Here is a 12,417-nt window from a genome sequence, read left to right as displayed (position 1 = left end):
GTTTCCTCTCTGAGAACACTAAATGTCAGTATTCCCCAATATACTGCTTTAATGGCAGGAGAATAAAAACAGCAACACAGGAAAAGACATATGTTTTAATAAATCATTAAATAAGTTTGCTAGCAAGTATAAACTTTTACATAAAAATAAAACCTTTAACTTTTAATAACATTTGAATGATATGAATCTGAATGAAAATATTTGGAATGTTAGTGTAATAGCTTAATAAACTGACTCCCAAATAGTTCAGGTAACTCAAAAAACCATGCATTTCTCTGACACGCTTGAAAAAAGAGTAAAAACTGAGGTGGAATCTAGCAACTCACAATACCATTTAACAGAAAAGAATATTTGCATGCACGAGAAACTGTAGAGAATTTATGTCCCCTAATTGCAATTCTGAGCTGAACTTTGTCTTGAGAATATGATGCCTGTGTCCCTGTTCTTTCTGAAAATGCCAGACCTACAAACACAAGCAAGACCTCAGAAGAATTTTGTCTCAGTTCTGCTGTGTTCTTGCTCCTGAAAGATGTCAGTGCTGTTGAAGAATATAAGGTGCAGAGGTCGTTCAGGATTGGAAAGCTGGCACATTCTGAGTGAAAAAGAATCTTTTCTGAAAGGTAAAACTCTCCTATGGCTGAACTTACTACAGTGTATAGATCACTCTATCTTCAGTTTTGAAGCAAAATTAACAAGGGGAGAACACAGTCAACCAAATTGGAACATGACCTACTCATGTAATATTTTTCATTATCTGCTCAGCTTAATTTTGTATGTTTAGATATACACATGTATGAATGATACCTCATGCTTTCATTTTCTATCCCTGCATCCACCTGAACAACTACTACGGCATTCGGTCAGAATACAGAAGAACAAAGCATGGAAGTACTAACTGTCTGGGCACATAAAGCTTGGATGATATTAAAAAAAATTAGGATAATCAGAAATTATGTTTAAAGCAGGTATTGCCTTGAGATTATTTCTAGTTTCAAATGCCTGATAGGAATTGCACGACTTTTCTCAGAAGGTGGGGAAATGCCCTGAAGTTCCTCTTACTGGCGTGAAGCTTTACAAGAAAGTTACTGGTACACAGAGCCACACTGGCTCTGCCAAAAGCATTTGTGCCTCATGATTAGGCAGGGGAGTGGAACTAGATGATCTTTAAGGTCCCTTCCAACCCAAGCCATTCTGTGATTCTGTGACTAATAGCCTGCCTGTTTGCAGCAATGGTTATGATTCACAGATTGTGGCCCAACTCCTTCTCTTTCTGAGACATTCCATAACCCATGCAGCTCTGCTTTCTTCATTCACTGTCAGGATTTTACATTTTCAAAGAGCGCAATAAAAGATACATCAAAAATGTAGTCATGCAGAGAGGCAGAGCATCATATTTACTACCATCCCGGAGCAAGAATAAAAACAGAGAACACTGGGCAGTAGGTTTCAGCCATTAGACAAAATGTTGCATGTTGTTCTGTAGGGCATCTGTGGAGGATTCTCGTTCTGGCAGAGACTCTAAAAACATAGGACCTCAGGTCCTGCTGTGTGCTGAGGCAGTTCTCTGTCAGTAGTCTGGCTGATGGCCTCAGTTTCAAGATGGATAGCTTCTAGACTGCTAGACTGACACCTAAAATAGATGAATATGTGATTTACAGAAATGTGATAAATAGGAGCTGAAAAAGAGTTGATAGTAAATGTTCGGTTATCTTAGAATTTGGAAAAAAGAATGAGGTGGGGATCAGGGCCCTTGGCTGTATAGGAAACAGGACTGACTGAGGAATGCATTTCCCTTTTGCTACAAAGAAGAGTAGACTCTGATGTCAGCATGAGGATCCTTTCAGTGCCAAACAAACCCTGGACTGCTGAGTACTAGTCTTGGAAGAAAATAGAGAAATGCAATGCAAAGATCAAATTCTGTTTCTAGTATAAGATGATTCTTGTGTGGGCAGATGAAGTGTGTGGGCAGCTTGTGGTGATCATTCAGCTCTGTGATGATGGAGATCCTTGCACTTCATGTAAGTTCATCCCTTCCCCAGTTCCACCTTTCTTATAAGTAGTGATGGATAAGAACGATTTATACAGTTCAATGATTTTAGGAGCCAAATCTACTCAAAAGCCAGTAAAAAAAAAGGTTGAAACTACAGAAAAAGGTGGTAAGCTGGTGCCATGGCAGCCTCACAGAACACAAAGAAGAAGGAGAAGTAGATCCCAGGAGAAGACAGGAGAAAGATGTTTTGACTTGGTGCAGGATGGACTAAGTTATTGGAGGAATTAAATTGTCCTACAGGAATTAAATTGTCCTAGGAAGTTTAGCTTAAGTCCAACATGAAACCTAACTTTCTTTCTTTACCTGTAAAGAAGGTAAAGGGATGATTACAAAGCGTAAAACCTATGACTTGAGGGATGGTAGAGCAGAATGACATGTAGTAACTTACTCTGGTTGGTAGACAAGATATTTCTGATCTTCTTCAATATCACAAAACCCAGAAGAAGTGCAACCAGTACAACCACAGCTATAAGCGGGCCAGAGAAATTTATATTTACTTGTTCCACTTCTTTCTCCTGTATCTCTGAATAAGAAAACACAGAAGATTCACATAGGAAATATTTAATTTGGTGACATTAGCTTAAACACTCTATTTCAAAGTTAAGTGACTTAGAAGTTTAGGTAAAGACCCTCAGCATCCTTTGCTTTTACAGTGCTTTAATAGTGTCAATAAATCACTATGCATATTGTTTTATTTCCATTTCCAAAACCCAGAGAAACTACAAGGTCTTAATCATCACTTCAGCAACAGGAAGGCAAAGCACTCTTTCTGAGGTTTGGGTAACATGTGAAGGATTGGCAACTTAATACAAGAGCCTAGGAGGCAGCTACTGTGCTAATGCTACTGTGCAAGTTCAAAGAACCTCGGATATGTTACTACTTGGTATCTGTTGCAAATGATGGTCAAAGCCTAATGAAATGCTGGAAGGGATGTGAAAGTAGCAGGGAATGCAAAGGACTTTCCTTCTATTTCTGGTTTTTGTGTTTTTGAGGTTTTGGTTGGTAGGGTTAGCAGCTGATAGAGGTTCAGTTATTGCCAAACAAAACTTATGTTTATGCAGAGTTTCTGGTTTCTTACCATCTCTGCTTATCAGGTGACTACTTTCATAAAGCCAGGGAGGAGGGAATAATTGAGGAGGATGCAGCATTATTGCTAATATAGCTAATATAGCCATGTCAACATTCACAAGGAATGTGTAGAGCTAAACAAACCTTAGAAGACTTCTGGATTGTATTTTAATATTTTTAAAAGTCCTAGAATTTTAAAAACATTAGAGGCAGTTTGCCATTGATAACTTAACTTTTTAGCTAAATTTATATTAAGGAAACTGCACCGTAGAAATTTTTCAGAAAAAGTGGCAAGGTTCTCTTACATCTACAGAAGGAAAGTGCATGTCTGTACTACCCTGGCAGGCTTTCCTGCAATGCTACCATTCCCTCTTGGTTCCCCATTCCTGTCAGTTGAAGTACAGCTCTTCATCTTCAGCATTGTCTTAAAGAGACATGTGCAAGACAACCAAACTTATGACCAAAGTGGGAATTGTCTTTATTTTGATGTGCTTGTGCCATAGTTTACAAACAAAAGTATGCCCAAAGGTGTCTTCCTGTTCCAGAAAATAAATAAAATACTGCTTTAATTTAAATAAAGGATCAGTCACGTGGAACCATGAGATAATCCAACAGTAAAGTCATATTGAAACTCAGGTCCCCAGCTTCATCTTGCAAGAGGTGTCTCAAAAAAGACACAATCTCAGAGAACAAAAATCCCCAAATAGTCATTTTGGAATGTGCACTTCATTCTGCCAAATGTTATGAAAACCACCAGGAATGCTTCTAATACTAGTCCAAGTTTCATGGCCTTTACACTTAAACTCAGCACAGTCTATATGGCAGTTTGTGAACCAAATATGGTCCAAGGGGCTCTTCTGTTTTGCCTTCTGCCTTTCTGTAAGGAATGATTAAGAATAGCAGCTCGAGCACTTTAAACCATAAGAAAGAAAACCCTTTTTTACTTGTTAGGGTAGTCAAAATCTGGAACGCTTGCTGAGAGAGGTTGTGGAGTCTTTATCCTGGGAGGTATTTAAAATTCAACTGGATAAGGCCCTGTGCTAACTATTGACCCTACTTTGAGCAGAGTGGTTGAACTAGATCATTTCCAGATGCCTCTTCCAACCTCAACAATTCTCTGAGTCTGTGAAGTATCAACCTCTCTCAAAAGCTATCACCTCTGGAGGTTGCTGCCTAATCCAGACATCCAGGTTGCTTTGTTGCTACTACAGCATATTCTAGGGAAGAGATGAATAGGGATGATGTGTTCTGGATTGTGTAACAGTAGCCTTCCTTCTCTGTGCCCTCTCCTTGCTGTAATAAGATTTCCCATGTGGAAAAGAAAGGGAGTTCAGTGGCAAACAGATGGAGAACATACAACCCTTGTAACAAACTGCTACTACGAGTTAGGGTTTGCTCCCTACCCTGACTATGCTGCTATTTGTGATCAGCTCTACTGCAATACACCCTGCTCCTACCCATGCAAAAATGGAATGGGCAAATGGAGACTCACCAATATGTAGTGGTGCTGAGACAAGGATTCCCAGCTGCTCTCTGAGGTGAAGCAAGCAGCTAATATTAGTGAGGCTGTTTGTAGGAACTGGGATATTCAGCTTGCTAGTAACATTGTACAGCTTTGTTACAGCATCCTGTGAGACGTCCATGTGAGGCATATGCTTGTATGTTGTGTTTCCATATGAAATTAGCCAAGTCATCTCCTTGGGCTCTGGATAACCTCCAATGGATGAACAGGAAAGATTCAAGTATCCATTGGGCTTTAGTTCCCCAGTGTGCAGTTGTGCTATCTCAGGTTGACTGTAGTTGGCTGAAACAGACCAAAGAGAAAGCATCATGAGCCAGGCATACCACATTTCTGACAGTTCCTGTGAATTATTTAAGATTTTCAGGCAGAAACAACTCTAAAGAGTTTTCCTCAGGAAGACAATGGGTGTTCCAAGAAGGGGTTTTTTATGTTTTGTTTGTTTTTTTGTTTGTTTTGGTTTGGTTTGGTTTTTGTTTTTGTTTTGTTTGTTTGGGTTTTTGTCTGTTTGGTTTTTGTTGTTGTTGTGTTTTTTTGTTTTGTTTTGTTGTTGTTTGTTGTTGTTTTGGGTTTTTTTTGGTGTATATGTAGACTTATTGCTTCTTGTCCTCAGGGTGTTTCAAGGATGTAAGTCTGATCAGCAAGACAATGGGCCTCTATCTCTCCCACCTCCTTTAGACACATTGACACCTCAGAATAATCAAACCTGGTCTGCTTACGGGTAAGGGCTTAAGCAAAAAATGGGAAGGGGACACAATGCTGCCTACTTTTGACCTCCTGAATGGGTAAGGGGAAACCCACAAACTTGTAACTGTGAAATGTAGAGAAAGAGATCATCTGAGAGAATTCAGATGGGGTAAGTTGGAGGTGCAGGGCTGTCATGAGCAGAAATATCCTTGCTGTCTGTCAATACTGTGAGCAAACATTTTGCAGCATATAAAGTAATTCACTCATCAGAGCTAAGGCTTCCCTTAACTTAGCTTTTTAGGTAGACAAGACCATAGCATAAGGTTTTTTTACTTTGTGTCACTTGGTACTCATTGGAGTCAATGAAAAACACACCTGTTGCTTTAAAAACTGAAGTTTCCCAGGCAAGAAATAGTGAAACAGAATTGGGAAGAACCATTTAAACATAAAATATGAATGAAAAAATAGAAGATTTTAACCACTACTTTCTCTTAAATAATCTCCTAAATATTCTCAACCAGGATTTTTCTGGTTAAAAGGTCACTGTAAAACTAGTAGACTCTGATGGGAAAGGAGAAGGAGAGAAGGTAGCCATAATACTGACTACATGTTGGCATACAGCAACTTAAAAAAACCAAACAACAGCCCCTTCCCAAAAATCAGCAACAAACCCCAAGAAACAGACTCAAGACTTCATTGAAAATGCTTCATTATTTTAGTGCCAATAGGACTAAAGAAAATATGGAGAAATATTGAAGAAGGGGAAAAGGATTCTTAGAAAAATATGTGCCTAAGAGGGTCTTGCTCTTCTGAACAGACATTCAGTGTGCTGGATCCAGGATTTAATCCTTGCCCTACTGTATTCTTAATGGATGAATGAAGAAACATGATGTTGCTTTATTTGCTCTATCCTAGCACACAGGGAATAGGATTTAGTTTAGTCACTTAAATCTCCCCAAGAGACTCCGCGGATATGAAATCAAAATTGAAAAAGCCCCCCCTTTTTATACCCCAAAATTTAGTTAAGTTGTCCCTCAGGAAAGCTCAAGCTTTCTCTTTCTCCTCAAGGTCTGACTTGCTTAGCTGACTGCTGTCAGACTTCTGGTCTGGAGAATTTATTCTCTCCTTGATATTTTATAGAGATGGCAGGATTGTAATCCATGGCTGTGAGACTTGTCACATCATCCAAGTGATTTAAGGGTTTCAATCTTATTGACAGTAAGCAAGTGGAAATAGTGGAATATACTCGGCATTTCTGTTTTATAGCTTCTGGAACCTCAATTTACTGAAAAGTGATGTTGGTTGCATGCAGGGTGTGGACTACATATATGTGAGTTTTTTGTTGTTAACAGAAAAGCACATTTCAGAACATCTTTCATAGTTAAAGATAGTATCTTCCAAAAAGGCTGTGGGTTTAGATTCAATACTTCAAGAGACAGCAGATCCATCAAGCCCTTACTATTTTTCTCAATGGCTTAATCACCCTACTTGGTTTTGTTCTATTTTCTCAAGTGACAATGTGCCTTACTTCTCACTTGCTTCCAGACACTGACTATCACTGAATTCATTAACCCTTGTAAAATTTTTTAATATCCAGTATTTTATGTATATTTCAGGTTCCCACACTCTGGAAACAAGTTTCTTCTCATTTTTCTGTGTTATAAGGTAATCAGATTGTTATTTTAACATCTCTAGTTGGACTGTATTTTTTCCAGCCCTCAGATAACTTTAGTAGAGCTTTTCTTCATACTTTACAGTTTTTCAACATCCCTTTTCAAATGAGGTCACAAACTGTAAGTCTCTTTTCTGACATCAGCTTAATTTCCAGCACTTTGAATAGTGCATATTTTGAACAGCTTCCCTAGCTTCACCTACTTCCCTTATTGATTCATCCAGAAGATGCACTGCAGACATGCTATTGCAGCAGATTTTCCAGTTAAGCAGCTTGTCATCATGGTCTCTACCTTGCACGTTTTAAGAGCCAAAGTTTTCCACTGTGAAGCCTTCCCTTTTTTTCTGGGGAAGGATCTGAGTTCATTGTTATTATATGTCATCCTGGCTGTACCCAATACATACAACATACATATTATAGAGTCATAGAATCTCCTGAGTTGGAAGGGACCCACAAGGATCATCAAAGCCCAACTCCTTGCCCTTCACCCCAAGAATCACATCATGTGCCTGGGAGCATTGTCCCAACACTTTTTGAACTCTGGCAGGCTTGGTGGTGTAACCACTTCCCTGGGGATCCTGTTCCAGTGCCCAACCACCCTCTGGATGAAAAACCTTCTCCTAATATCCAACTAAACCTCCCCTGACACAGCTTCATGCTATCGGTATATGGTACTAATGTAATACATAAAAATAACCGGTGTAAACTGTATTAGAAGCTACTTCAGTATTTCTGAATAGGCTTGGTTATCAAGTGATCTAGATAGCTTTGTGTGACTGCCCTATCATTCTTGTACAGCACACAATCTTTCTGAAGTCCATTTTAAGTGCGACATGCCAAACTACAAAAAGCCCTCCATGTATGATATGAGATTCTAATTAAAAAACAGCATGTAAGCACAGGTACATTTCAACATTTGCATTTTCCCTTCAACATCTGTATTTTTCTTCAAATTATTTTGAAGGGATTTTTTTAAAATATGGTTTTATACTGCTCCTTTGTTTAGGAATTTATTGAACAAAGAGCCATTTGGAAGGAACCCAACAGCACACAGTTCAGACAGTCTTCCTGAGATAAACCTTACGAGGTGTAGGAGAGTCTTAGTGCTTAAATATGAGATATCTATACCATGTTGCTCAGATGTTGGCTAAGCTGATAACTGACTTAACTGTTTGAACTAATTGAGTAATTGATGCTAAGCATCTCTTAAATTGGAGGCCTTGATACTGAGTGCACATTATGAGTTTCTGAGTTCTAAAACTTCACTGAAAATGCTTGTCAAGTAGATCCTGGGAGAATCAAAATGAACAATCTAGGTTTTCTATTTGTGGATCGAGGGAACACTTGCTGGTAACACAAAGCTAAACAGGTTCAGATATTCTGGTACTCCATTTTTGCCTGCAGTTACACAGGGCCTGTTCTCTTTTAGATTAGTATGCTGAAGCCTGAAAACACCAGTGGAAGTTAGAAGCTGCTGTTATTAATGGCTAGCACTATCACAGTGGAAGACAGAACACAGGCATATTGTTAAAGGTTGCTAACAGAATAGTTTAAAATAGAAAAACATTAGGATTATACATTAGGAATTATTAAAAATATTAGAAAATATTAGGAAAAGATTGATGCCTCATTTCCATTTCCCTGTTAAAAGATTTACTGCCTTTTCCTCTTATTACAAAAAATTCTCTGGTGCAAAAAATCAGGTTGAATCTCATTAATGCATACATTTTTTTCTTCAGAGATATTTTCAGTTTTCCTTTAACTGCACATATGAATTTCTACTCCTCCATGCGAGCTGTTCTTTTCTTTATTTTCCCTGTGATTTATATGATCATAAAATAGCTGGGTGTTTGCAGAGATCTTACTATGTTTCAATTCTAATGTACCACCAACGATGATAACTACTGCTACTTTTAATAGAAGGTAGTGCATCAGATGCAAAGAAAGTTTATTTTCCAGAGTCCATAAAGTCGTAAAACTTGCAGGAGGCAAGAGGAAGAAGGCAGAATGGTTTTCACTGTAAAATATGACAGGGTGGAAATCAGGGATCATGTAATATCGAGCAAATTATTGCCTCATTTTCTACTTCTTCTGATTACTTCTACTTGAGTACTTTTCATTCACAGATAAGGATTTCCTATTGAGAATGCTCTTATCCATCTTTAGAAATTCTACTCCTGTGCAGGTACATTTTCAGTGGCTTGGAGGCAGGACCCGTACTTCTGGACTGAGTAAAGTCACAGAGAATCCCCCCCAAAACCCTCCGAGCAGATGGCAATTGGAAGAGATTACTTACCAGTGATGTGCAGTGAACACTCAGACGTGTGTATGACCTTTGGTGGTCCTTCCTTTTTGTGCTGTACGATACACTCATAGTGTCCCTCATCCTTAACTCCTGCATTTAACAATTGCAAGGTCCATTTGTCCATATCCACCTTGGTGCGATTTATATACTCAGGACTAAGGTGATCACGTTTTTCTTCACCGTAGTATACTTCATGCACCACTCTATGAGAGCCTTTTTGCCAAAAAACTATTAAGTCCCTCATGTCAATTTTCTGAGAGTTTGGAAAATAGCAGGAGAGGTATGCAGTGTGATTGAGAAATGCCTTCACCTGATGCACACTGGCAGCAATACCTTAGACAGAGAGAGAGAAAAATTGAGATTTCCACCAGCTACAAAAGAACACCAAGTTGGGCTCACAGAGGCAACACTTAATGGCAGTGGCAATAAAACCACCAGCATTTAGACACAAATTCTCCCACTAGGTATGACAAGACAAGTAGTTGTTCAAACCGACACACTTAGTCTTATGGAGTTCAAGTCATAAAACTGTTTCTTATTTTTCTTCCTATATTTTACTTTCCCAGGAAGGTTTACCACACAGAGATTGTGAGCATCTATATTTTAGAAGACTAATCTGCAGGCCTAAGGTCCAAACCATTCTTGTTCATAGCATCCTGAGTGAAATGAAATTCTGCCCCAGAAGAGACAGCTGCACAACTCCTTTTTAAAAAGTTGAGTTCATTCTCCTAATAAAACAACACAGCATTGGAGTTTTGAAGAAAATGTGAAGTACACACTGTTTGGTAAATGTGAGTGTCTAGGGAATGTATGACCAGAAGGTCAGAAACAGGTGAACACTTTCAGTCTCAATGAAGAATTAATCTAAAGTTTAATGACAAATTAAATGTCAGATTTTACTGCTCTGTAATTAATCTAGAGTTTAATGACAGATTAAATGTCAGATTTAACTGTTCTGTTGCTGATCTTGTTAACAAAAATGGTCAATAAACAAAATTATGCCTTCCTGCAAAAAAAGGATGAACCATATTACACAAAGGATGAGTTTTCTCCCACTTTCATCCACGCACGTATCCATTTTTATGGGTGGCAAAGGGCTCTGAGGACTGTCTTTTCTTGGAATAAGAAATGCAGTCCTCTGTCCCAGAAGATGCAAACATCTCTGCTGTGTTCAAAACGTGGAGAAGATTTACAGTATCTCTCCTACTGCAAAGTTTTGACTGTTCTTCTAGAGCACCAGACAGCAAAATGATCTCTGCAGATGCCTAAAACTCCAGTTGTCCCATATCAAACTGTCAGGTTCCAGTTTAATACTGCTCTTCTCTATAATACACACAGGTGATATACACACATTTTAAAGACAGATTTAAATTGAAAATTTAAGAGCAACATAAAATAAGTGTAATATAAAGATATAAACTTGAAGAGAGAAAGTACTTACTATATATATTTTATAGAGTACCTGCACACAATTTAAATACAACACATAGGTTATATGACCTTGACTGTGCAATGGAAATGATTAATTATTACTAAGGAATGAGCTTCTTAGTGGATGAGATAGTATCCCATAGCAGGACACACAAAATCAAAACAGTTTTAACTATTTAAAAATGTGCCTTTTACCTGGGACAGATATCATAGCACAAAGGAAGAATATGCAGACCTCCATGACACTGTAAGAAGGAGGAAAGAAATATGTTAGAGGTTAAAAACACTCCAGTACTCCCAAAGAAATAGTAAACCAAAAAGTTTTAGCAAGAGAGGGAGTATTGAGAAAGTAACTCTCACCTTTTTCCATAGACTGGTGCAAGGATTTCTGTGTGTTTCCCAGCCTTCAGCAACAACATCAAGCATGGCATGGCAGATCTCTGGTTTACAGAGAAGCTGATGTGGTGCAAGATTACTGCAGACTGTGCATGCCATGGGAGGAACACCGAGTCCACGGGGTGCAGTGGGCAAGACAAGTACTCAGAACGCCTGAAGCGGGGGAAAGAGGAATGGGGAGCATGCTTGACCTGGCAGTGTGGGAAGAAGATGGGGGAATTGAAAGTAGAGGGGGAGGAGAGGGTGACACAGAAGGAGGAGGTGGGGGAGATGGTGTGATGATGTCAGCTACCAGAAGTGATGAAGTGTGTGACCTTCAGTTTTGTAACAGGAACCTGTCCTTCACAACAATAAAAGTAATGGAGAGAAATCCTGTACGATTGTAAAAGTTGAGGCTAAACAGCACACAGTTTGTGGTAAAGAAAAATGGGTATCTTTTTAGAAAAAAAGAAAAAAATCCTGTGATTTGTCTCATAAGCAAACACTTCTCTGGGTGCTTGGGTTCATGGTAAATCCTGGTAAACAGCCAAATGTCATTCCCATGCACTGGTCAGAGAACAGCACCTGCACCTGACTGGTCTGTGCTTGCTAGTTTGCATTTTAGCAGCGCCTTTGTGTTTTTTGTGTGCATTTTCCATATATTTGGGAGAAGCCTCCACACTATCCTTGCCAAGATCCTTCACCCTCCTCCTTTAAACAGCTCCAAAGAGTCCTGTTTTGCTGGAGCAGATGTGAAAACTCTGCAGCTGTCATACTACTTAAAACCAGTGAGATTGCTGTCTGCTGTCAGTTTCCTGATGGTTCCCCATTTTTCATCATGTTTTATTTCAGGCTGGTACACTTGGGTCTTTACCCTGGGTCCCTGGTCTCTTCTTCTATTTAATACAGAATTCCACTCAGTCCACTGACATATTTTTTGTGTGTGTACTGTAACGTACAGAACCGCCAATAATTTTTCCAGGTTCATCCTGCCTTTTCTTAGGAAAGGGGAAAAAGAAGTCCAACTGTCTCAGAGGATATAGATAGTTTTTTCTGTGATACAGCTGTCATAGCAGAAGAGGAGGAAAGGGAGGGAGGGCTCATGCAGAATCCATTGTTGTAGACAGGGGTCATCCTCTTTCTACTCTGGCTGCCCTACTACATGGTGAACTGTTATCAAGGGGTTTTCTTCCCAGGCTGGGCTCCACTGAGTTAAACCACGCAACTGACTGCCTAAATAAAAAGGCATGTGCAAGCCACTGAAAACTACAGAAACTGTTTCTCAGCAAATAAATAAGAATTTTTGCTTT

At 39.0% G+C, this 12,417-nt stretch overlaps 1 protein-coding gene across 1 annotated transcript; it reads right to left on the bottom strand.

Moving 5' to 3' along the window:
- Positions 1-702: 702 nt before the first annotated feature.
- On the bottom strand, positions 703-11,216 carry CD86 (CD86 molecule). The gene is made up of 6 exons (XM_008922548.2): positions 11,093-11,216; positions 10,928-10,977; positions 9,293-9,634; positions 4,611-4,922; positions 2,439-2,573; positions 703-1,630 (listed from the first exon to the last, which is right to left on the bottom strand). Exons 1-6 carry the CDS (start codon positions 11,161-11,163, stop codon positions 1,611-1,613), a joined length of 930 nt encoding a protein of 309 aa, XP_008920796.2. The 5' UTR covers positions 11,164-11,216; the 3' UTR covers positions 703-1,610.
- Positions 11,217-12,417: the final 1,201 nt, after the last annotated feature.

Source organism: Manacus vitellinus, unplaced genomic scaffold (genome assembly GCF_001715985.3).
Source record: "Manacus vitellinus isolate BGI_N305 unplaced genomic scaffold, ASM171598v3 scaffold_28_pilon, whole genome shotgun sequence".
Lineage (NCBI taxonomy): Eukaryota > Metazoa > Chordata > Aves > Passeriformes > Pipridae > Manacus > Manacus vitellinus.
This window is presented reverse-complemented; position numbering and strand designations above follow the sequence as displayed.